Genomic DNA, 27,584 nt, shown 5'->3' on the forward strand with positions numbered 1-27,584 from the left:
AAAATAGCAAACTTTCTTTAAAAAATGACAAACTAGGACACAAATTTCCCAGAACCCAAAGCCTTAAACTCAAGGAATTATCAAGCCAGCATGGCACAGTGGAAAGAGAGCTGACCTTGAAGTCAGAAAGGGTGGTCAGTCAATAAGCATTTGTTAAGCATTTACTGGCTGCTAGGTGGACAAGTGTACTGGGCCTGGAGTCAAGAAGACCTGAGTTCAAATTCAGTCTCAGAAACTTACTAGCTGTACCCTGGGCAAGTCTCTTAACCCTGTTTGCCTCATTTCTCATCTATAAAATGAACTGGAGAAGAAAATGGCAAACCACTCCACTATCTTTGCCAAGAAAACCCCAAATGGGGTCATGAAGGCAGGTATTACTGAAACAAATAAACAGCAACAACAACAAGCATTTACTACGTGCAAAACACGGTACAAAATAAGTATGAGGAGTAAAGACAAAAAATGTCCTCGACTTCAAGGAGCTTAAATTCTAATGGAGAAGACAAGATGTAACCAACTAGTTATATACAAGATATATATAATGTAAATGAAAGGTAATCTCAAAGAACGGGGCAGGGGTGGGGGAAGAGTTCAAGTCCTACCTCTAACACATTGGCTATGTGACCCTGACCAAATCCATTTTATATCAGCAACCTAGGCAATTCTCTAAGACTAAGAACATGTCAAACTGCATTCACATATGGAGAATCCTCACCCTAGAGTTCCTTGTACCAAACAAATTATAGGTTCATTCCTAACTCTATCCAAGCAATAAAGGCAGGGGGGTGGAGCCAAGATGGCGGCGTGAAAGCAGTGACTTGCTTGAGCTCTCCCCCAAACCCCTCCAAATACCTATAAAAAATGGCTCCAAACAGATTCTAAAGCAGCAGAACCCACAAAAAGACAGAGTGAAGCAAATTTCCGGCCCAAGACAACCTGGATGGTTGATCAGAAAGGCATATCGCGGTGGGTGGGAGAAGAGCGCAGGCCATAGCAAACCTGGAGCAGGCCTCAGATGACTGAATCGGGAGAAGCTGTGGCGGTTTCCAGACTTCAAAACCCAGGAACACCAAAGACAACTTTGTCAGTGGGACAAGTCTGTTTCTGTGGTGCTGAGAGAGGAGCATGGCGTCTCAGAACCAGTTCCCTGAGCGCATGGCCCTGAAGGGGCAGCTGCCTCCTGAGCTTCCAGCCCACAGACTGAGGGGGAATCCACTGGCTGATCATAGGGGGACTGCAGGGATCTCTTTGCCAGTACTGAGGCAGCAATCTCTTGCTTTGCCCGTGTTTGGATCTGGGTCACAGTTCTGGGCGGCGGTCCTGGGGTGAGGAGGAGCACTGGTGCAGTTGAGCTTGTAGTGGCTGAAAAGAGGAAACCTTCCTCATAGTTCCAGGACAGAAAGGAGTACTTGTGGTCACTAACAGACCAGAGAACAGGCCAGGAAATGAACACCTCACCCCTTATCATACCACCTTGGAAGAACTGAAAATTTACAGGTCCCTATATATCTCTGAAAACAGCTGTACAAAAAGCTGAAGCTTGGGACAGTACATTCCCCATATTGGAAGGAGACTCTTACCTTAACAAAGAGTTTAAAACTCAAGTAATTAGCCGGGACCATGAGCAAGCAGTGCAAAAAGAGTCAGACTATATTATCTTACTTTGGTGAAAAAGAAGATCAAAATATACAACCAGAAGAAGACAACAAAGTCAAAGCTCCTACATCCAAAGCCTCCAAGAAAAATATGAATCAGTCCCATGCCTTGGAAGAGCTCAAAAAGGATTTTAAGAAGCAAGTAAGAGAAGTAGAGGAAAAATTGGGAAGAGAAATGAAAGTGATGCAAGAAAATCATGAAAAACATGTCAACAGCTTGCTAAAGGAGACCCAAAAAAATACTGAAGAAAATAACACCTTAAAAATAGCCTAACCCAAATGGCAAAAGAGGTTCAAAAAGCCAATGAGGAGAAGAATGCCCTAAAAAGAAAAATTGGCCAAATGGAAAAGGAAGTCCAAAAGATTACTGAAGAAAATACTTCCTTAAAAATTAGAATAGAGCAATTGGAAGCAGTGACTTTATGAGAAATCAAGACACTGTAAACAAATCCAAAAGAATGAAAAATTAGAAAACAATGTGAAATATCTCATTGGAAAAACAACTGACCTGGAAAATAGATCCAGGAGAGAGAATTTAAAAATTATTGGACTATCTGAAAGCCATGATCAAAAAAAGAGCCTAGACATCATCTTTCAAGAAATTATCAAGGAAAACTGCCCTGATATTTAGAACCAGAGGGCAAAATAGAAATTGAAAGAATCCACAGATCTCCTCCTGAAAGAGATCCCCAAAGGAAAACTCCTAGGAATATTGTAGCCAAATTCCAGAGTTCCCAGGTCAAGGAGAAAATATTACAAGCTGCCAGAAGGAAACAATTCAAGTACTGTGGAAACACAATCAGGATAACACAAGATTTAGCAGCTTCTACATTAAAGGACCACAGGGCATGGAATATAATATTCCAGAGGGCAAAGGAGATAGGATTACAACCAAGAATCACCTACCCAGCAAAACTGAGTATAATCCTTCAGGGGAAAAAATGGTCATTCAGTGAAATAGAGGACTTTCAAGCATTCTTGATGAAAAGACCAGAGCTGAATAGAAAATTTGACTTTCAAATACAGACTCAAGTGGAACATGAAGAGGTAAACAGGAAAGAGAAATCATAAGAGACTTATTAAGTTGAACTGTTTACATTCCTGCATGGAAAGATGATATTTATAACTCATGAGACCTTTGTCAGTATTAGGGTAGTTGGAGGAAAAAATTATATGTATGTATGTATATAGATAGATGATAGAGGGCACAGGGTGAGTTGAAGATTAAGGGTCATATCTGGAGAATAAAATTAAGGGATGAGAGAGGATTATACTCAGAGAAGAAGAAAGGGAGAGGTAGAATGGGGTAAATTATCTCACAAAAAAAAAACAAAAAGAAAGTCTTACAGTGGAGGGGAAACAGGGGAAGGTGAGAGGGAATGAGGGAATCTTATTCTCATAGGATTTGGCTTAAGGAGGGAATAACATACACATTCAATTGGGTATGGAAATCTGTGTTACCCTACAGGAAAATGGGGGGAAAGGGGACAAGACAGCAAGGGGATGATAGAAAGGAGTGCAGACTGGGAAAGGGGTTAATCAGAAGTAAATACTTCTGAGGAGAGACAGGGTCAAAAGAAAGAATAGAATAAATGTGGGGACAGGATAGGATTAAGGGAAATATAGTTAGTTTTTCACAACATGTCTATTATGGAAGTGTTTTGCATAACTGCACATGTATAACCTATATTGAGTTGCTTGCCTTTTCAATGAGGGTGGGTGGGGAGGGAGGGAGAAAATTTGAAACCTAAAGTTTTAAAAACATATGTTAAAAAAAATGTTTTCACGTGCTACTGGGAAATAAATACAGGAAATGGGATACAGAAGTCTATCCTGCCCAGGAAAATAGAAGGGGAAGGGGATAAGAGAAGGGGGGGAGAGATAGAAAAGAAGACAGACTAGGGGAAGGGATATTCAGAATGCATGCCATCTTGGGGTGGGGGGAAGGGGGAGATGGGGTGAAAATTTGGAACTCAAAAATCTTGTGGAAGTAAATATTGAAAACCAAGCAATAAAGGCACCAATTAATGGGAAAGTGTGTTATTGTCACTTTATTGAAGACAGCAAATTTCAGACATTTGAACAGAATTAAACACTGATACAGATAGTTTTTCACATTCTACTAAGTTGTTTTTTTTTAAATTTCAGGAGTCCATAATTTAGATATGGGTAATGCTACCCACTTCTGCAGATTATAACATCTCTCTTCAAGAACTGAGGTGGCCACTTTTTCCCCTTTACTCTGTTTTCTGATGTGTCCAGAGGATGAAGATCACAGTTCATCCACAGCACAGGTTCCATGAACTAAACTGGTAAAAGGAGAAGGACTTCTTTCCCTTGCTCCCTTCCCTCTTTAATTACTTGGCTCCAAGGTTTCTGTTTCTATTTCATGTCATTATATACTTTTCAGTTTCACATGCCAGAGATGATCCACACTGGACTGAGAGGCCATAGAGATCTTGGAGCCAGAATAAAACTAAGCTCCTTCTCCAGAGATTGAGGTGGTATAAGTAGGGAGTAGACAGGTGGATTATGCTTCCTATGTGTTGGGAAAATAAGAATGTATATTGGTGATTGCAGCTTTCGAAATAAATATTCCTTTGTAAAAGTTTAAAAAAAAAAAGCAGCATGGTACCCTAAAATTTGCTACAGCCAACCCGATGCCGAATTTTACCTTTGCTGGTCCTCTGACAAATACATATGGTGCCATCACTAGGCCTGTATTCTATTGCCTTTCCAATTTAGGAGGTGCTGTCAGAAATGGAGCTCTACTGGCACAGCATTCAAGAACCCAGGATACTGTCCATGTCACAATGAGGTACTAGAAAAGCATTTTAGTGGAAGAAATTTTTGTTTGCTTTAAAGGAAAAATTTTGAAAACTGAAGCCATCCATTAAAAAGATTATTTGAGTATTAAGTTTTTAAATATTGGGGGGGGAAGGGGAGTGTTGAACCACACCTATGGTTTCCTTAGTATAGGGAACTCTTAATGAGAAATTCTGTCTACCAGTGCAGGTTGCAGGCACTCTGCAATTCAAGGTCTTAGAGCAAAGGAATTCTTAACTGGGAGTCCGCAAATTTCCAAAGACTCAGTGGATAGCTTTCAGGGAGTCCTATAAACTTGGATTGGGACAGGGAGGAATCTTTATTTTCACTAAACTATAAATGAAATTTAGCATTTCTTTCAATTACGAATTTAAAAAAAAAAAGGAGAGGGGTCCATAGGTTTCACCAGACTGCCAAAGAGGTTCACGAAAATTTAAGATAACTCTCAGAAAGTTATTTGGGGACACTGACAAGGATGAGTAATTTGCCCAGTTACACAGTCGTCAGAGGTGGAACTTGAACTTAAGTCTTCCTTCCTAACTCCAAAGTCACTTCTTTATTGATTACACTACAGCTGCTTGTCTTGAATACTGTTATAAATATTCTATTTTAAGGGAAAAAATTATACCAAAATACTTGAATTAAAAAAGAATGGCATCTTCAGTTAAATAATGACTGAAAAATCAGAGAGAATCCATCTCTTCTATATAAATTCCATCAACTATCTGCAAAGGGACACAAAGATAAATGAAAAAGGAAGTGGGGGAGGGATGCAGAAATTCCTCCATCTAATCCAAAATTTCATAAAAAGAAGTCTGAAGTACATACAGGTAAAGGGTGTCTCACCAGGGAAGCCAGGAAGAGTGTGGGTAAACGCTCACAGGCAGTGTGACAAGAGTACAGTCAGGGAAGCTATCCCACAAAAGAGTCCTGAAGCCAGGCTGTGCTCTGAGCTGGAGTACAGCAAAACAATGCCAGCTCCAATGAACTGACAGAGCTTGATGCCAGATCTTGACTCTGGCCCGTCAGAACAAAAACCAGGAATAGAATACTGCACAAGGAAAGATGGCCTGGCTTGCACCCCTCAATGAACTTGGAGACACAGCAGGAACAGGGCCAATTCAGAGCCTATGGTCTAGCAGTGGGAGAACTGTGCAAGGAAACCTGAGACCAGTGAAAATTCCAAATATCTAAAAAGCAGGGTTATTAAGGCTATAGCAGAGAACAGAGTCAACAAATAACTAAGGCTCATGCAGAAAAAAAAAAAAAGATAAAGAGAAGTCAAGGCCAGATTCTGTGGTACTGAGACAGAAATCAGCAATCGAAGCAGAGTGATTCCAAAATCTGATTCCAGAAAACTCATCCAGGGTACAAGGCATACTGAACCTATCCCAAAGAGGTCTAGAGGGGAATGGCTTGAACACAAAACTGAAAATCAAGTGCTGACACTGAAAACAAGAGGAAAAAAAGCAACAATTAAAAAATGTCAAGGGTTGACAGCAGATTAAGAGGCAAATCCAGAAGAAAGCAAACATACAATTCAATCCAATAAGCATTTCTTAAACTCCTATTAAGTGCTAGGCATAGTGTAAACCCTGGGGATACAAAAAGGGACAAAAGATAGCCCTTGCCCTCAAGGAGCTTACAATCCCAAAAGAGAAACAAATAATATATAAGCAAAGCAAGCTATATATAGGATAAATAGGAAATAACTAACAGAGGAAAAGCACTAGAATTAAGAAGGGTTAGGGAAGGCTTCCTATAGAAGGTGGAATTTTAGTTGGGATGGCAAGGAGGTCAAGGAAGCCGAGATCAGCAGAGTAGAGAGAGAGCAGTCCAGGCTTGGGGGACAGCCAATAGGCCAGTGTCACTGGACAAAAGAGCACCTGTCTGTGAGTACAGTATAAATTAAAAGACTGGAAAGGTAGGAGGGGACTAGGTTATGAAATATTTTGAATGAAAACACAGTATTTTATATTTGCTCCTGGAGATAACAGGAAGCCACTGGAGTTTATTGAGTAGGGGAGTGACCATGATTAAACCTTCCTTTTAGTAAAATCACTTCAGTGGCTGAATGGAGAAAGGAGAGGCTTGAGGCAGGTAGACTCACCAGCAAACTATTGCAATAATCCATGTGTGAGGTGATGAGGGCCTGCACTCAGAGTTGTGGCAGTGTCAGAAGAGAAAAAGGGCATATTTGAGAGATGTTGCAAAAGTAAATTAACAGGTACTGGCAACAGTTGGAATATGGGGACAGAGAGACAACCATTACAGGCAGAGCTTTGGAGAAAAAATGAGCTAGTCCAAAGTACTACACAAACAAGAGATAAAGGAAGTGAGAAATGAGATGAGTTTGAGGAGGAAAAATTTAAGGAGAATAAATAACTAAAGAAAGAAAATTTTACCCAAGTATTATCTTCTGAAAAAATAGAATGGAACAATCAGAACTCAATAATTCAGTAAGGCAGCAAAAAATATTAGAACCAAGTAAAAAAAATTGAGAGGGGAAAAGATAAAAGAAAATCTAAGCTATCTATTTACTATAGAAGACAATTGACCTGAAAATAGGTCAAAGAGAGAGAATCATCAGATTCTCTAAAAAGACATGACCAAACAAACATGAACACACTTCAAGAAATCATAAAACTTCTCAGTTCTATTAGGACCAGAGGGCAAAATGAAAAGAGAATATTCTTGTAAATTCCTGAAAGAACCTAGGAATATCATAAACAAAATGCAGCTTTTAATTGAAAGAAAAAATACTTAAAGCAGATAGAAAGAAAAAGTTCAAGTACCAAGCAACTATAGTCAAGATCATAAAGACCTAGCATCTAATGCTATAAATTTTAGCATTCAAAGAAAAATGTATTCTAATATCATACTTTTTTTTGCCAAAAAAAAAAAAAAGGAAGAAAAGGGAGAGAACAGATCCTACCAAACACTTATGAAACAAATATGGCCTAAACCAGGGAGAGATAAAGCAAAGAAAAAAAATTTAAGGGACATCAACACAAAACTATTGAAGGACATTAGCAAAGAGGCCACAGAAACATATTTATAAAATTTTACAATATGACCAGGTTGGATTTATACCAAGAATATAGTGTTAGTTCAACATAAACAAAACTGTAAACATAACAGATATTATTTAATAACAAAAATTTAAAAATCACATGGTTCTATCAATAAATGCACAAGTTGGTTTGTTTTGGCTTTTTTACAAAACAGAATATGCAAATGACTCCTTAAAAACATTAGATAACATAAGAATAGACCCATTTCCATAAATGGTAGACACTTTATCTAAACCAACAGTAAACATCTACAATGCAGAAAACTAGAGTTCTTTTCAATATTATTTATCATAAACAAACAGTAAACATCTACAGAAAACTAGAGTTCTTTTCAATATTATGAGCAGAAAAGGGTCAAGTATCTATTGTCACCATCATTTTCTAGCTATAAAAGAAGACGAGAAAAAGAAGCTGAGGGAATAAGCACAAAGATTACAGATTTTTGCAGATGATATGATGGTCTACTGAGAGAACCCTAGAGATTAACCTAAAAAATTCAGAGGAACAATTTCAAGAAGATAGTGTTATATAAAACAAACCCATAAATTAGTCTTTCTATGTGTACATTATGAGCAAAATCCAGCAAAAGTCAAGTCGGTCGTGTCAACAAACATTTTTTAAGCACTTACTAGGTGCCAAGCACATCATAAGAAACCTTTGCTTGAATAAATAGATAAATGGGTTTGGGTTTATGTTTCAGCAAACTAAGGCAGTTCTAGTTTTTAGTTCAGTTTAATCATTTATAGAAGGACATCAAGAAAAACTAAAAAGGATAAAGAAATATGGATACATTTTGATCTGCATTAATGAAGAAATACCATATAGCTGAGATCACAGATCTCAGTCTTCAGTTCAAATGAAAAAAATTCATGCATTCAGACCTTTAGAATCAACATTTATCTTCCATTGCTCAAATGCCCTGATCCAGTCAAGCTAAGGTTCCTCAGAATTCCCTAAACAGGCCATACTTACGCACATTTCCAGATCCCCGCTCATACTGTGCTTTCTCTAACCCTCCCACTATAAAATTCTGAAATATTGTGTCTTACCTATTCAATCTCAAATTCCACCTCTTCCACAAAAACTTTTTCCCAACTAAGAACCCACACTGTACTCTTCCCATTGTGATGCCTTTTCTAATCTCTAAGCTTTCTTCCCAAAATTATATTTACCTACTACCAGGTATATACCTATGTATGTATACGTCTCCTCTTAACAGACTTTTTTATATTCCTTGAGAGCAAAAACTCTTTTCTTTCACTTTTGTAAAGCAACTGATGACACTGGATAGAGCACTGGGCCTGGACGCAGGAAGACCCGAGTTCAAATCCAGCTTTAGACACTGAAGTGTGACTCTGGGCTAGTTACTTAACCTCTGTTTGTCCAAGTTCCCTCAGCTGTACAATAAGGACAATAAAAAAGTGCTTAGCTGTAGATGGCACATGGACACTATATAAATGCTTATCTCCTTCCCTGTGCCTATCTTCCTTACCTTTTTGTCTTTGTAGTTCCAGCACCTAGAACAGTGCCTGGCACGTGGCAGATGCTTAATAAATGTTCACTGACATCTCACTGAACTTCTAGTATGTAACTCATATTTAGGGATTTGTATTATTCTCCAATTGTTTTGTGTGCTTAAGTCTTGCTTTCTTAATCACATAATCTTCCTGAGGACAGGGAATATTTCCCACACTCTTTTTTGTACATTCCACACTATCTTGTATGAGACTTGGTAAGAACTTAACAAATACACGATGTACTAAACTCCTTGTAAATACACTAACAAAGAAAAGAGGATGCTAATAAGTTCATCAATTTTTAATCTCTATGGCTCCCTTCAAATTTATCTAGTTTTAGGGGGGCAGAGCCAAGATGGCAGAGTGAAAGCAGTGACTTGCTTGAGCTCTCCCCCAAATCCCTCCAAATACTCATAAAAAATGGCTCTACACAAATTCTGAAGCAGCAGAACCCACAAAAAGACAGATACAAATTTCCAGCCCAAGACAACCTGGATGATTGATCAGAAAGGTGTATCGCGCAGGGCTGAGAGCGCAGCGCAGTGCAGCGTGGGCGCGCAGGCTGCAGCAAACCTGGAGCAGGCCTCAGAGGATTGAATCGTGGGCAGCTGTGGAGGTTTCCAGACTCCTCAATCCACTAAGGCCAAAGACAACTTAGAAGGTCAGTGGGAAAAGTCTGTTTCTCTCGGTGCTGAGACAGGAAGGTGGGGGTTTCAGCTCCATTCCCCAACAGCATGGCCCTGGGTGGGGCAGCTGCTTCCCCAGCTTCCGGCCCACAGACTGAGGGGGAATCCAGTGGCTGTTCAGAGATGGATTGCAGGGATCTCTTTGCCAGTGCTGAGGCAGGAATCTCTTGCTTCGCCTGTGTGTGGATCTGGGTCACAATTCTGGGCGGCAGTGCTGGGGTGAGAAGGAGCGCTGGCGTGGTGGAGCTTGGAATGGCTATGGTGAGGAACCCCTCCTCACAGTTACAGGACAGAAAGGAATACCTGTGGTCACAGGCCAGGAAAGGAGTAAACACCTCGCCCCTTATCATACCACCTTGGAAGAACTGAAAATTTACAGGTCCCTACAAGTATCTCTGAAAACAGCTACACAAACCCCTGAAGCTTGGGACAGTACATTCTCCACATTGGAAGCAGACTATTACCTTAACAAAGAGTTTAAAACTCAAGTAATTGGCTGGGATCATGAGCAAGCAGCGCAAAAAGAGTCAGACTATATTATCTTACTTTGGTGAAAAAGATCAAAATATACAACCAGAAGAAGACAACAAAATCAAAGCTCCTACATCCAAAGCCTCCAAGAAAAATATGAATCAGTCCGAGGTCTTGGAAGAGCTCAAAAGGGATTTTGAGAAGCAAGTAAGAGAAGTAGAGGAAAAACTGGGAAGAGAAATGAGAGTGATGCAAGAAAATCATGAAAAAGAATTCAACACCTTGCTAAAGGAGACCCAAAAAAATACTGAAGAAAATAACACCTTAAAAAACAGCCTAACCCAAATGGCAAAAGAGGTCCAAAAAGCCAATGAGGAGAAAAATGCCCTAAAAAGAAAAATTGGCCAAATGGAAAAGGAAGTCCAAAAGACTACTGAAGAAAATACTTCCTTAAAAATTAGAATAGAGCAATTGGAAGACAGTGACTTTATGAGAAATCAAGACACTGTACAACAAATCCAAAAGAATGAAAAATTAGAAAACAATGTGAAATATCTCATTGGAAAAACAACTGACCTGGAAAATAGATCCAGGAGAGAGAATTTAAAAATTATTGGACTATCTGAAAGCCATGATCAAAAAAAGAGCCTAGACATCATCTTTCAAGAAATTATCAAGGAAAACTGCCCTGATATTTTAGAACCAGAGGGCAAAATAGAAATTGAAAGAATCCACAGATCTCCTCCTGAAAGAGATCCCCAAAGGAAAACTCCTAGGAATATTGTAGCCAAATTCCAGAGTTCCCAGGTCAAGGAGAAAATATTACAAGCTGCCAGAAGGAAACAATTCAAGTACTGTGGAAACACAATCAGGATAACACAAGATTTAGCAGCTTCTACATTAAAGGACCACAGGGCATGGAATATAATATTCCAGAGGGCAAAGGAGATAGGATTACAACCAAGAATCACCCCCAGCAAAACTGAGTATAATCCTTCAGGGGAAAAAATGGTCATTCAGTGAAATAGAGGACTTTCAAGCATTCCTGATGAAAAGACCAGAGCTGAATAGAAAATTTGACTTTCAAATACAGGACTCCAGTGGAACATGAAGAGGTAAACAGGAAAGAGAAATCATAAGAGACTTATTAAGATTGAACTGTTTACATTCCTGCATGGAAAGATGATATTTGTAACTCATGAGAACTTTGTCAGTATTAGGGTAGTTGAAGGAAAAAAATTTATGTATGTAGATAGATAGATAGATAGATAGATAGATAGATAGAGGGCACAGGGTGAGTTGAAGATTAAGGGGTCATATCTGGAGAATAAAATTAAGGGATGAGAGAGAGAGGACTCGGAGAAGAAAGGGAGAGGTAGAATGGGGTAAATTATCTCACAAAAAAAAACAGAAAAGAAAAGTCTCCACAGTGGAGGGGAAACAGGGGAAGGTGAGAGGGAATGAGGAATCTTATTCTCATAGGATTTGGCTTAAGGAGAAATAACATACACATTCAATTGGGTATGGAAATCTGTCTTACCCTACAGGAAAATAGGGGAGAAGGGGACAAGAGAGCAGGGGGTGATAGAGAGGAGGGCAGATTGGGAAAGGGGTAATCAGAAGCAAATACTTCTGAGGAGGGACAGGGTCAAAAGAAAGAATAGAATAAATGGGAGGGCAGGATAGGATTAAGGGAAATAGAGTTAGTTTTTCACAACACATCTACTATGGAGTTTTTTGCATAACTACACATGTATAACCTATATTGAGTTGCTTGCCTTTTCAATGAGGGTGGGTGGAGAGGAAGGAAGGGAGAAAATTTGGAACTCAAAGTTTTAAAAACACATGTTTAAAAAAAATGTTTTCACATGCAACTGGGAAATAAGAAATACAGGAAATGGGGTACAGAAGTCTATCCTGCTCTACAGGAAAATAGAAGGGGAAGGGGATAAGAGAAGGGAGGGGGGAGAGATAGAAGAGAAGGCAGACCAGGGGAAGGGGTATTCAGAATGCATGCCATCTTGGGGTGGAGGGAGGGGTAAGAAATTTGGAACTCAAAAACTTATGGAAGTGAATATTGAAAACTAAAAATAAATAAATTTATATCAAATTTATCTAGTTTTAATGCCCTCACGTTAGAGAAACTGAGACCCAGATATAAAGTGACTTGCCAAAGGTTGCATAACTAGTAAGAACAGAGATTTAAACACAGATCTCCTGCCTCCTAATTTTACATTCATTCTACTAGAGTTTCAGGAAAGGTTAACAGAGTTGAGGGGATGTCTAGGTAGAAGAGAACACAGATACATTCCTTGGAGGCAGGGACTGTCTTTTGCCTTTTCTTATTCCCAGTGTTTAGCACAGTGCCTGGCACATAGTAGGTACTTAACACATGCTTAGTGACTGTAGAACTGGTAGTACCATATGCTAGCTAGGAGAATACTATTGAGCCACTAAATAGGCACAATACTGCTAAGTATACCTCAACTCAACAATTCTTCCCCAAAAGTTTAACATTTTAATTCTAGGAATTTTTTTCTGGGAGAATACAACTCTAGAATTACATATTTAGAGCTGGAAGGGACCCTAAGAACTCCGACAAATCCATTCCTCATTTCAGAGATGATGAAAATGAGGTCCAGAGACATTAATCAACATGTCCAAGGTCTCAAAGCTGGTGTCTATAGCAGGGTAGGAACCATGACCTCTCTGAATTCAAGTCAAACACTCTAGCCACTACATAATAGATCAAGATAGAATCTATATGCTTTACAAAAATTCCATTTTACAGCCAACTTTGTTTTATGCAATACAAAGGATGCCTCTGAAGACAATATTTTGCATTTATTTTCAAAGTGTTTTTAAAACTAGAACCTTAAAACTAGAACTAGAACTTAAAACTAAAACTAGAACTATTTTTTAAAACTAGAACCTTAGAAAAGTAAATAAAAGGCCTTTTGTATTGATTTTACAGACTGGGAAGCTGAGGAACAAAAAAGAGAAAATAAGCAAGTTAGTATCAACTAAAACTTATCACACAGGCTCTTATTTCTCCCTCATCTGCTATATCTAGTAACCAAGTCTGATTTTTAAAATAAAATATTATTGATTTCTTTTGGTTTTGTATCATCTAAATATCCCCCTATGCCCCTTCCTCTCCCATAGAGCTTTCCCATTCAAAAAAAGAGTATTTTTAAAAAGAAAAAGGAGGCAGAAAAATCAGCAAAAACAATAAAATAGGGGCAGCTAGGTGGTGAGGTGGATAGAGCACTGGCCCTGGAGTCTGAAGTTCAAATCCAGCCTCAAATACTTGACACTCACTAGCTTTGTGACCCTGGGCAAGTCACTTAACCCCACTGCCCAGCAAAAACACAAAACAAACCCCCAAAAAATCTGAAAACATACACACTGTATTACACTTGTGGACCTCTCACTTCTGGCAAAAGAATAGAGGAAGTATCTTTTTTTATCTCTTGAGGCCATGGCTGTTTTTTGTAATTCTGTAACACTGGCTTTCAATTGTTTTATGGTGGTGGTTCTTTACATTTATGTTGTAGTCATTTTGTATATTGTTTTCTTTGCTATGCTTACTTCACTCTGAATCGGTTCATATAAATGTTACCACTCATCTCCATATTCATCATATTTGCCGTTTCTTATAGGAATAGTCCATTACATTCCCCAGCCATTCTCCAATCAATGGGCATCTACTTTATTTCCAGTTTTTGCTACCACAAAAAGTGCTGCTATAAATATTTTAGTGTACGTATGTAGTGGTTTTTTCTTTACTATATGATTTCCTCACCAAGTACTTATACCAATGGTTATGTACCTCCGAAATCTCTCACTTACATTCATTTCTTTCCATTTCTACCACTACCATCATCTTGGTTCATTCAGGGCCTCATGATCTCTTGTTTAGAAGCAACAGCTCAAGTGGCCTACTTGATTTTCTCCCTCCTTCAATCTACCCAAAACACCATTGGCAGAATTATAGACAGGATCATGTTATTCTTCTGCTCAAAAACCTTCAAATGCTTCCCAGTAACTAACTCTCACTGTTCTCTTTAATAATACAACTCTTGTGAGAGAAGTGGCACAATGACAAGGCTCCTGTGTGCAACGGAAAGACCCTCTGCCCACAGAGAATAACCTCAAGGCCCATTCCCATAGGAAGTGCCAAAAAGGTATAACGTTTGGGTTTGAATATCTGCAAACGTGGATATATTTGCATTTTTATTATCTTTGTCTCTTTTTTTCTTGAGTAAAATTCCCACCTTCTCAAGGACATGAAACAATTGCTGAGAAAACGGAAAAGTGAGTTGGAATGAATGAGAGCTACACCAGCACCATATACTTCATACCATAATCTGGTCAAAATGGACATGCAACTGGAATATTAAATGTCACTTTAAAGAGTCAACTAAATCAAACCAAATACCTCTAACTGCTATGGTCAGAGAAGAATTTTTTAAAAAACACAAAAGATAAAATAGATCATTTGAAGTACATAAAAGTAAAAAGCTTTGGCTTAAATAAATCAAACCAGAATAATGGAATCAACTGGGAAGAAAAAAAAATCTTTGTGTCAAATATCAATGACGTGGGTTTGATATCCAAGATATATAGGTAATTCAAACAAATATATAAGACCAAAAGCCATTTCCTAACATATTAAAGGATAGGAACAGTTCTCATAATAAGACCTGGAAACACGCAGCAGCCATAGGAAAGACTGCCCCATATCACTAATAACAAGTGAAAAATACAAATCCTATTAAGACGGCTTGCAGTGGTGGATGTAGAGCCTGTTTTGATGTCAGGTACTACCCCTGACACATATTGGCTGTGGAACTCTGAATATATCACATAATCGCTCACTGCTTTTTTTTTAAGTACATGATGAAGCTTTTATGTATCAGCTATGTATGGCTTTACCATAACATTAAAGATTATTATTATTATTAGTTATTTTTATAAATTTTAGAAATAGAAGTGGAGATAAAGTCTACTTATGTGTCCTGCATCTGTGATCCTATTTGTACTGATTTTCTTGCCATGGGTTGTAGAGAACAACCCCTTCTTGTTTTCTCATTTGTACACTTCTCTTCAACATCCCCTGGTTCTTTTATTATCTTAAGGGTAACCACATAGCCCTCAGGCTTTTCATCCACCTTTGCTTCTTTTTGATCATACATGTTCTTGATGGTTTTTATGTCATTTTTAGATACTTCGCTGGAAATATACTATAGTGTGCTTATATTCATCTTGTGTCTTTCCATTAAAATCTGGGTACTCTGTGACTTTGGTTCTTCTGAGATCTTGGCATCACATGATTCATAATCAACCAGGAAAATACAAGTTGAAGAGAAGGTGACAATCCGCATTGATAGGAGTTTTCTCACCTAGGATTCCCTCACATTAATGAAATTAAAGGTCCAGACCACTGTATATGCCTATAAAGTTTCACTTCATACCCAGCCAAGAGGAAGATGAGAATAGTCAACATTGGAAGGGCTGTTAGAAAGACAGGCACACCAATATACCGTTGGTGGAGTTGTGAAGGAGTTTACCATTCTAGAATGCAATTTGAAATCATGTTAAGGCAATAACTAAAATGTCCTTTAAATCCAGAGGTAATACTGCTAAGTATACCCCAAGGAGGTCACATATAAAAAGGTTCCCACATAGAGCAGAATATTTATAGTAGCACTTTTTATAGTAGTAAAAAGCAAAAAAATGGAAACAAAGTAGATACTGAGAGAGAATAGCTAAACAAATTATGTCACATAAATGATAGACTATTACTGTGTTATAAGGAACAATGAATATGAAAAAATCAGGGAAGCATGTAAAGACTTGCATAAACTGATAAAAAGCAAGGTAAGCAGAACCAGAAAAATAATATACAAAATAACTACAATGTAAACGGAAACAATAAAACCCCTGAACGTATTTATAATGACCAAGCTTGACTCTGATGAAGAAATGAAAAAAATACACCTTCCTCCCTTTTCTTTGCAGGGGAGGTTTGGGGAGGGAAGACTATGGGTATACTGCATATATGTCAGATTTTGTTGCTAAACCGTTTCTTCCTCTTCTTTTCTATTCTTTGTAATAAGGGATCGCTTGCTGGGTAGGAAAAGGAAGAAGTCTATTAGAAAATAAAGACAATGTTTTCAAAAAATAGTTTTTAAAAATCGAAAAATTCCACCCTTGTCTTGGCTGAACTAAGGGAAAAAAGAGATCTGTCTGTGCTTAGACCAGAAAAGATGGATTCAGAGCATACCTCCAGGCCAGGTATGGTTGTTTTCAAAAGCCTGGAAAAGAAGTTAGAGATGGAATATTTAAAAATGGAAGCTGAGTACACTGTCTTTACTTATACTTGCATGCTGTATTGAACAAAACTGTGGAGTACTTGTGTATGCCTTGAAAGTACCACTTATAAACCAGGTACCACTGGAATAATAATGGGGTGGGGGGGATGTAAGATAGGGAATAGTAAAACAGAAAAAATAATGAAAGTATATGGCTTATTTAGGGCAATTTCTTTATATTACATTAATGCTACTAGGTCTTTATTGCTTTCTTACTAATCTATGTCCTCTCACCTTTTCTCTTAGAACTCTCATCTCTCTAATGACATCTCTGCCCCTCTATCCAACTTGAAACAGAGGAAATAAGCATCCTTTTTCTCAAGGGCAGAGAAATCCTATCACATTATCTTTTGCAGTGGAAGTATTGCATGGATAAAACATTAAAGACACACTACTCTAAACTCTTAAGCAGGTAGCCCTCTTCCTAGAAATTCTGTAGGTCTTCCTGAGTCTTAATTGTAAATACAGAACTAGCAACTTAAACCAAGTCCTTAGCAGAACTGAACTACCATAAGAAAACCCATTTGAAAGCAAGGGCTGCAAAGAATGTGAAGCTCAGAATAAGCACATTCATGTTAAGCTTTAAACATGGAGGAAAGGAAAAAAATATATAGTTCTTTTAGGCTACTCTATTAAAAACTGTTCCAAGACTGGAACATACTTTAGCTCTGTCAAAAAACCAATTCTAAAAATCTGTTCTCCTCTTTACACAGACCAGCTCAGAATGACTTACGGAGCTCATTTCCTTCATTGAGAATCTCCGCCTGGCGTACAATCTGCTCAAACAGATTCCGCAGATTCAGCATCATAGTCTCCATCTTTCTGCCAAGAAACAAAAAATGTGTTAGAGGTCTTGCCTCCTTCTCAGACATGAGATTCAGTGGTACCCCCGGACAGCCTCAAGTGACTCAAACATCTAGATGTGCCTAGTGAAGCCAGCACCACAAGAATGCCAGGAATATAACTGACACTTTGTTCTCCTTAATACATAAGAACAAAACTAGAGGTACTGACAACAAAGATGGCAAATGTGTCAAAAAATCAGAGAAACCCAGGTCTCCCTACATAAACTACATCAAAGATCTAAAAGGGATACTAAAGTATGATCAATAATTCCAAAAAGAAACAAAAAGCACCTTCATCCAGCCTGACTGCAAAAAAGAGTCAGCCACAAATATGCATTCAAGTATTCAGAGGGGGATCCCACCAGGCAAGCACAAGTAGATAGGCCAGACTCTGCAGAGCAGGTAGGAAGTCCAGAAGCTAGTAACCCCCTGATAGAGGATACACCACGAGAGGTCCTGAAACTGCAGTGTTCTAAACCCAGGAAATGGGAGGAAGGCTAGAAAATGCCAGCACCAAAAACTGGAAACTGAGGTTAGAACCAAAAAGGGCCTGACCATCTCATTTGAGAGGGGGGTGGGGGTGAGGAGACTAGGAAAACCTGGCCCCAGACAAAAGCCCTAAATCAGAAACTGAGGTTAGAGAAATGAGTTAAACAGAAGATACCAAACACAGAAGTAATAGGGCAAAGTTACAAAGGTAATACTGAATTTGATAATATTGCATATATGGGATAAATAAGAGTGCTTATACTGACTAATCCTCATCCCTCATACCTAGAATATTCTGCCCTCTTACCTCTGCCTCTCAGTTTCCCTGGCTTTCTTCAAGACCCAGTTCAAAATCCACCATCTACAAGAGTACTTTGCTTACTTAATACATGGCCTGGGTTTCTCTGATTTTTGACACATTTGCCATCTTTGTTGTCAGTACCTCTAGTTTTGTTCTTATGTATTAAGGAGAACAAAGTGCCAGTTGTATTCCTGGCATTCTTGTGGTGCTGGCTTCACTAGGCACATCTAGATGTTTGAGTCACTTGAGGCTGTCCAGGGGTACCACCTACGGATGCGTAAAAATATTCAAAGCAGCACTTTCTGTTGTAGCAAAGAACTGAAAACAAATCAGGTGGTCATTACTTATGTAGTGGCTGAACTAATCTTAGTACATATAACATGTCATTCTCAAATCCTCACTACTACCCTCACCCCCACATCCAATCAGTTGCCAAGTCCTATCGTTTCTAGCTTCATAACATCTATCATAAATGCTCCCCTCACACCTCTGACATTGCCACCACCCAGGTGGTCACTGCTGTCAACACTTCTTCCCATAACTATTACAACATTGGTCTAGTTGGTCACCCTGTCTCAAACTGTCTCCACACTCCAATCCATCCTCCAATTAGCTGTCAAAGTGATCCTCCTGAAGCGTAGGTCTGACCATGTCACCTTCCTATTAGATAAACTGTAGTTGTCCGCTACTGCCTCTACAATCAAAAATGAAATCTTCTATTTGGCTTTTAAAGTCCACTTTGCTCCTTTACATCTTTTTAGGCTTTTTACTCCCCCTCCATACCTGCTACAACTCAGTAACACTAGCCTCCTAGCTATTCCTCCCGCAAAATAATACATCTCCTATCACTGGCTATAGAATTCTCTCATTCTTCATCTTCACTTCCTTCAAGTCTCACCTAAAATCCCCACCTGCTGCAAGAAGCCATTCCTTTTCCCCATTAATGCTTTGCCCTTCTCTTTGAGATTATCTCTAATTTATCCCGTATATAGCTTGTTTGTACTTGGTTGTTAACATTAGACTATGAACTCCTTGAAAGCAGGCACTGTTTTTGCCTTCTTTTTTGGCATATTCCTAGCACACATAACAGATGATTTAAAAAATGCTTGTTGAGTGGACTTACAAAAATGTAATTAAATATTATTGTGATGTAAGTAATGATGAAAAGGATATAAATTAAAGAAAAACTGGGAAGATTTTCATGAAATGATATGTAATAAGATGAACAAAACCAAGAGAATTGTTTATATAAGGACTTCAGTGTTATAAAGAAAAATAATGAAAGACCTGACAACCTGATCAATTCAATAACCAACCATATAACTCCAAAAAACTAATGAAGTTTGCATTCCATCTCTTGGGGGAGAAGAGGAGTAGAGGTATGGAAAGAGACATATATTTCAGATAAGATCAATTGTGTATTAGTTTAACTTTATTTTATTGGTTACAGTGAAAGGCTGAGGTTTCTTGGGGTTTAGGGTGGGGATCTGAGATAGAGGAGCTGTTCATAGTGATGTAAAAAAAAGTGCCAATGAAACATTTTAAAAATACACAGAACATAAAGAAATTCAGAGGAAGACAAACAGGACAGCTTTGGAACTAATGTATGAATTTTATTATATACTTTCAAGACTGATTTAAAAATTATCAGAAAGCCTTCTGACAAACAATCATACATGACCTTTCCCCGCCAGACCCCTGGAGCTCAGAACATAATTAAAGATACCGTACTAGGTGATTAGATAGCTACAAAATGTGGTTTTTAAAATTGGTCCAATATTTTTTACTATTTTATCTTTCTAGACTTTGGAGACCTTTAACATTCTCTGAAAGCTTTATATTTCTTTTTAGTTAGTGCCCCTGTAGTAACCAGCTTTTAAAATGCAGGACATGGTCAGCATATTTCCTACCAACAGTGCCAATGACGTCACAGGAGTGATTAAGTGGGAAATCGCCAGCTCAGCAGTGCAAGAATTATTTCTGTAATGCAGGTCTCTCTGCTGGACTGCATATGGGGACTATGGTTAATAAATTTATACTAAGTATAGGCAAAGGATTATGTTGTACCACATCCTGGCATCAGAGAGACAATACACCACCTTCACAGTGAGAAGGGCAAAGGAAAAAATCATTTGCTACTGTGTTCTATATAAAGAAATCTCAGGCTTCGTATTTTCCTCAAAGACCTGCTGATACCACATTAAAAACATTGTTCATATAAGTAGCTCTGCTTCAAATAAGTCTTAGCCAAGAAGAATTGCACTAAAAAAAAAATCATCATTTAACAGTCAGACAACAAAGATTTCAACTAGCTACTGCAGAAATTGTCAAACAGCAGAAACAATAAACTGAAGACCCATTTTCAACAAATGTACTTATAACAAACATAAAAGAAAAAACAACAATATATAGTTATTCTTATAAACTTTCTTAAAGTAATGAAAGTTTAGTGATTTGATAGCTCTTTCCAAGATCTTGGTAAGGGACAGGGCAGAAAAAAGACTGCCAACGAGAATAATAGGGAACTCCACTAAAGAACAGATATGGTCCAGTAAATGCAACAAAATTATTCACTTATACTTGCACAATGATTATTCTAGTACCCAAAGTAGTATCTAATTTAAATGTATACTTAGTAATCTATGAGATTCAGGGTCAGCAATGGAGATTTTCCAAATGGAAAACTACCCATTCCATGCTGCATATTCACAGCAAGCTGCTATGCAACCAAGCCAACAGATTATAAAGATATTCGTTGTAAAGAACAAAACTAAAAGCAGAATAAATAGCATTACAAGTGGTAGTTTTGTTAAATCAATAAGCAATTCTACAATTCCCAGTGTGACAAGACAGAGCAAGAAAATAATTTAAAATGTAGCATAAGCATAGGCATAGGCATAAAGCTCAGCAAATTCAAATTATGGGGTTTTTTTGAGTCCCAGTAGAAATGGAAGTCATAGCTCAGTAGCTTTGATGTGAAATATCAAAGTCTATCATCCTGAAGTATTAAGGACGGAAGGCAGTGAGAACCCAACTTGCAAAACACCAAGAAATTTTAAATGAAAGACAAGGGTACTGATTTAGTATGTCATTTTTAGTGGGAGAAGCAATTTACCAATTGGTTTAATCAGATACCAATACTTCTTAGGATGAACTTCTTAATTGACAATAAAATTACTTGATTCTTCATCATTTTAAAAATGTCCCTCTTGCCTGCAGGAAGATAGGCACATTAACACACTTGGTGGAGTTGTCAATTGGTTCAACCATGATGCTAAGGGTGCTGAAAAACTCCATATTCTTTGACCCAGAGATTCTTCTTGCTAGGCATATATGTCCCAAGAAAGTCAAAGACAAAAGGTTCAATACATACCTTTATCAAAATATTCACTCCAGCATTCTTCGAGGAAGTAAAGGATTAGAAACTAAAGTAACTGCCTGCTGATTGGGGAAATGATTAAATAAGTTGTGGTACATGAACAGAACCAGAAAAAAAAAGATATAGACAATGACTACAAAATGTAAATGGAATGAACAAACAAAAAGATACTGAATGCTGTATAATTATACTAAGCTTACCCTGGAGAAGAGTTGGAAAAAAAAAAAACACACCTCCCTTCACTGCTGAGGTCATGAAGTATGGTTCCCTATATGGTCCATCCCTCCACCTCTGGCAGAGGACTATTCCACACTATGGATATGGAATACTGCATACACTATCTTATGTGAGATCAGTAAGCATTTAAGTGCTTACCATGTGCCAGAAGTGTTGGTTTTGCTGAACTGCATTTTTCTTTCTTTTAAAGTCTTTATTCCAAAGAATGGCTCACTAGGTAGGGGAGTGGTACAACGAAAGGCATCAATAAAAATAAAATTTTAAATTCCCCTTCTATCTCATTGTTTCTTCTTCCTTTCATATTTTCTTGATGTATATCCCTCTCTCCAGGGCATCCTCTCATCCACAAAATGAGAGAGACCATACTCAGCCAAAACTGTCCATATTTCTTCTATAATCTAGTGCTACCAGCTCATATGTCCATAATGCTCTTTCAAAAGAGGACAAAGATGGAACCCCCAGCTTTGTTAAGCCACAATATTCAAATTATTATTGAAAGTAGAGACTACATAGGTCATAAGCATATAGTGTGTTATTAATTCTTTATTCCTGTTCATACTCGCCAACATCAGATGTTCTCAAAGGTTCAATGCACAAGCTTCTGGCTTAAAGACTGGATGTAGTAGGCAAGAACTACTCAAATAATTCCAGTATGTCCCTGGGAAAATCAGGTAATCTCTGAATCTCAGTTTCCTAAACTCTAAAACAGAGAAAATAGTTTCTACCTCATAGGGTTGTTGAGAAAGTCAAATGAGATAACAGTATTTGCAAAGCACTCTCTAAACCTACGCAGATGTGAGCTATAATTAATTATTCTCTCTCCACTACCTCTACCCCCTTAATGAACTCATTCACTCCCATGCTCAGCTGTAACCTTTTTGCAGATAACTCCAAAATCATCTCCAGCTGTAGGCTGTACCCCAAGTTCCAGTTCCTAAAGGCCTATCACGTATTTCCATTTGATGCTCAGCTGTCACCTCCAAGTCAATCTTAGTCTAGTTTGAAACACTTCTTCCCTGTTCCAAAAAGGCACTCTCTCCACTACTCTATTTCCAAGCAGTCCCCCTACTGACTTCTCCATTTCTTATCAGAATCATAGAATCAGATTAGAAGTCAGAAGGAAGCAAGATAGATCATCTATGTGGTGCAGTAGAGGGACTCCTGAAGTCTTGATATCAAATCCTGCCTCAGACATTAATAGCTGTGTGATCCTAGTTAAATCACTTACCCTTCCTAAGCCTCAGTTACCTTATATGTAAAAATGGGGATACTAATAGCACTTACCTCACTGGGCTGTTGTGAAGATCAATTGGAATAATGTAAACCTTAAAGCATCGTATAAATGCTAGCTCTTAAAATCAATGTAACCACAATTATTCTAGGTTCAAAGCAGTAGTTATTTTTGATTCTTCCAAGTCTTGTTGATTTTTTCCAAATGTCTTTCATTATCTGTCTACTTCTGCTACATATCTAAAACCATTCTACCTACAGTCTCTGCCTCTTCTAATCCATCCTGTATACATATCAAATTAATTTTCCTAAAATATCAGCTATTTGGTTTTGTATTATTATTTAGCTTTTCTCATTACTGTTACTTGACTTTTTTTCAGGAAGATTTTCTCTCTCTAACAATATCTTTGGCTTCTCAAGTAGCTCATAAACTTCATGTTATCTGCCAAAACAGACACAAAAATATCTGTTTGCATGTTTCCACTACCAACAGTTTCTAATTTGGTGGTCTATTACTTATTGGTATAAACTAATGTATTAGTGGTAAGTGTTGCATCCTTACAAACATTACTTACATTTTAAACAATGACTCTCAGTCCTGCTTTGCTATCCCTTTGAGGTTTTGTCAAGTTATCAAAAGGGATATCAAAATTCTCAAAAATTTCTAAATAAAAATTTAACTTGCTTTTAAAAGTTTAAAGTATTACATACTAATTAAAATGACCAAGCCTGGCCCTGGAGAAGAATTGAGGAAAATGTACCTCTATCGCTTGTTTGCAGAGGTGCAGGACCACACAGCACATATTACTTGGACTGGTTGACGTTGGTTGGTTTTTATTGAACTACTCCCTACACATTTTCCAAAATCTTTGTTAAAATGGATAGCTTGTTGGGGGAAGGTAGTGGGGTATGAATATATTCATAAATGAAGGGGATGAAAAAACAAAAGATTAACATCTTATTGACAGCTTTTGTTTTAATGTCACTTTCATTTTTTGATATACCCTACCTCCAACTCAGTGAACCACTCCTTGTTAACAATGAAAAACAGTTAAGCTAAACCATCATACACCTACTTCTGACAGAAAATGAAACCATTTACACCTAGTCCCACAACTCTCCAAGTAAAGGAGGGCTTCTTCTCAGGGCTAAGGCTGGTTATGACAATTACAGTATTGGGCTTCCTTTGTATGTTCCTTTTGTTTGTATTATTGCACTCCTTGTGTAATACTGTTTTCTTGATTCTGCTTATTTCATTCTGTCCCAGTATATACAAGTCTCTTAATTCCCACAAAGTATTTTTAGAAAGGGAGGAGGAAGACATGACATCAAAAACAGAAAGAGTGTTACAGACAGGCATTCTAAGACACTGCCCCAAAACAACACTGTGCTAGAAGAAAGGAACAGATATTCACATCTGACCTGGCAATGCTCTCAGACAAGCTGGCAAAGGTAAGACTTAAGTCCCTGAGAGGAAAGGCATCAGTCATTTTAGCTCTTCATCTCACAAAGGTTTAAAGTAATCCCTAAACCATACTAGCAAAATAATATTCTCTATTCTTTATTTGTTGAGAAACTATCACCTTTAAAATTAAGATTCTACAGAAACAACTCAGGAATTATTTATAGATTATTCGCGCATCAGCATTAACCCTGATATTAAAGCCAAATTCTAACTAGAAAAAACTCAAATTTATCCCTCTCCTGTAGTATCAGTTAAAATGACCTTAATTCTCCTTAGTTATTATTTGCATCCCAGTCAATAGCACTTCATTTCTCAGCCATCCCCTCCCCCAATATACACAATATTATTTCCAAGATGTTTATGTGAAAGGAAACAAAAACAAAATCACATTACAGTGCAATGTTATATGGCTGTAAAATAAACCATCCCCTTCACTATAGGGGTGGCTGCCTTTCAGGGTGGATGAAATAATACCTTTGTGTAGTTAGAAAATCAGTTTGTGAAGCATTTTACACAAAACTGTGCTAGAGAATCTCAGCTCTTATTGATGGGAAGCCCTAGCAGAGTAAAAGTCACTATTTCACAGATTCCCAATCTGTGAGTGTCCCTAAGGGAGCAATTTAGCATCAAGATGCAAGAGTATCAGCTTCATGTGATTGCTTTGAGGCCCCAATTTAATTTCAATCATCCAGCCAAGAGACAGACATCCTCCTTCAGAATAACAGACTATTATAGGTCTAACTGCAGGGTATACTAGATAAGGTTTCTATCCTCCACCTTCTCAATCGCTAACCTCCTCCAGGCCCAACATTATTAACAGACTCATAAATCAGTTTTTTTTAAATATGCGTAAGGGTGTCATATTACTAAATACCAATGTACAGATTGCTTGTTTGGTTGGTGGGGGAGAGGTAATTTATAAATGAAAACACTTGTCACAAAAAGAAATATGAAAAATCCCTAGAAAAATTTCTAAAAATCACCGACAGAGCTCTTGTGTTGCCAAGGGGGGCAGTAGATTCCTAGGAGCACTATCTAGTCAGAAAAACAATTTCACTGCAAAAGTTCTGCTCTTGCAAAACTTTCTGCACCAAAGCATTTCAAAATACAATTTTTAATTGCAAAATTCACGTTCTTTACTTCATCCCACCATAACCAGTACTCCCGATATATACCGAAGTTATTAGCTGCACAGATATGAAAGAGGAAAATTACTTCCATCTATTAAAGGATGAAGTGAAAAAAAAGAATGAATTACCATGTTTAGAAAAATTTACTGGCCTTCTATATACAAAGCTCCTTCTATTGTTCTATTCCTTAATGTCCCATTCAAGTCTCACCTCCTCTGTAAAGCTTCCTTCCTCGACCGGAAAAGTTCACAACGATCCTTCTTCTAAACTCCCCAGCAGTATAGATCGCCTTGTATTATTTAATCTTCTTATGCTCTCTCTCCCCCAAAAAATCTTAGTGACACCCAGAATCACAGAGGAAATAAATAAATGGCAGAGTCAGGATTTGAGCTTGTGTCCTCTGGATTCAAATCCAACTTTCTTTCTTCAGAAACTAAGCTATTATTTGGTACTCAAATACTTGACTAACCTTACATCATACTACTTGCTTTTCATATCCAGACATACCTTATTTTATTGCATTTTGCTTTATGGTACTTCACAGAATCCTACATGCTATACAGTCATCACTAACCCTCCCTGAAAACAGAACACTGCTACACCATATGAATATTGGGCTAGGAGTCTACTGCACCTACTCTGCACCTAATTCCCAGGGTGGTGGTGAGCACCAGATGAGGTAACATTCCTAAAGCGTTTTACAAACCTTACAATGCTATGTCGATGCTAGCTATCACTATTATCATTACCACTACCTCAGACATCCAGTCCACTACCACCCAGTTATGTGGTGTAAGAATGTAACGATGGCATAGCAAAAAGTGAACGCCGAAAACCTGGATCTAAGTTCCAGCTCTGACACTTATGGAGCTATGTACACCCTCATATGAGCCTCTGAACTCCTCAAGGCCTCATTTCCTCCCATCTGCGAAACGGGGCCAAGAGGACTTGAAAACACGAGTTAAGATTGCCCCGCAGCGCGCAGCAGCCCCCCGCCCACCCTGCCTCACGCATGCGCATTCACTTCCTAAAGCTAGCTAGTGAGGGGGATGCGTGGGCAAGGGGCGGAGGGATGCGTGGGCAAGGGGCGGAGGGGTGCGTGGGCAGGGGGTGGGGGTACCACTGTTTCTGACAACTCTGGTGTACCCCAGCCGCTCCAGAGTACATTCCTTTCTTCTCACCTCCCCCGTGGCCTGCCCCACCCCACGTCGCCCCCTCCCCATTCCGCCCCGCGGCCCCCTCTTCCCCTGCCCTACCTTGTTACCTCTGCCCCCGCTCCTCAGGCCGGGATCTCCCAGAGGGGAATCAATCAGCCCCCTCAGACAGCAGCACCCTTCGTTACGCCCCCCGCCCCAACACACACAACCACTGTAGCGCCGAGGGGGGCCGGAACCCTAAAAACCACCGCCCTTTATAACAAAGCCCACGAGGAGCAGCCCTTTCTGCCAACCTGCCTGAACGGAGACAGGCGGCTGGTCGGCAGGACCCCAAGTCCGCGCTCTCTTCCCAACGGCGCCTCACCCAAGGGCAGCCTAGCGCCGCGGCACCCGCTCCGATTTGAAATCCTCCAGCGACCAATCAGAGGGCGGCATGTTCCTCCTATACCGTGCCGCTGAGTGCGCACGTACGCACGCAAGTAGGCCGCGTAGGACCTGCGCACAATGCCCCAACGAAGCCGGTCAGGCAGCCATTTTGGTTAAGGTCTTTCCTAATGAAGCCGTTCGGGATGCCATGTTGATTGAGGGCAATTGAACTTCGACCTGCGCACTGGCTCAGGTTTTGATAGGATCATAGATTTAGCCTTGGAAGGGACTTTACTCACCCTTCTCAGAGCATCATTTTACAGATGAGGAAACAGAATCCCGGACTCAGATCACCCAGCTACTATCAGGAAAACTCGGG

General features: G+C 38.8%; 1 protein-coding gene across 8 annotated transcripts in view; it reads right to left on the minus strand.

The window, feature by feature from the left end:
• The window catches only part of RACGAP1 (Rac GTPase activating protein 1), a 43,532-nt gene extending 16,274 nt beyond the window's left edge, over window positions 1-27,258 (minus strand). For 2 of the 8 annotated variants that reach the window (XM_078156820.1, XM_020966063.2), the window contains exons 1-2: window positions 26,939-27,255; window positions 17,340-17,428 (exon numbers count right to left, since the gene is read on the minus strand). In XM_078156820.1, the coding sequence (XP_078012946.1) occupies window positions 17,340-17,357 (18 nt within the window). In that variant the 5' untranslated portion in view covers window positions 17,358-17,428; window positions 26,939-27,255. Of the gene's footprint in view, window positions 1-16,518; window positions 16,550-17,339; window positions 17,429-26,938 lie in introns of those variants that run through there. The other 6 variants (XM_020966067.2, XM_020966064.2, XM_020966066.2 and 3 more) reach the window with 6 other exon arrangements.
• Between the last annotated feature and the right edge of the window lie 326 nt (window positions 27,259-27,584).

The sequence above is a fragment of the Phascolarctos cinereus genome, unplaced genomic scaffold, assembly GCF_003287225.1.
Source record: "Phascolarctos cinereus isolate Bilbo 61053 unplaced genomic scaffold, phaCin_HiC Scaffold_1;HRSCAF=81, whole genome shotgun sequence".
Classification (NCBI taxonomy): Eukaryota; Metazoa; Chordata; class Mammalia; order Diprotodontia; family Phascolarctidae; genus Phascolarctos; species Phascolarctos cinereus.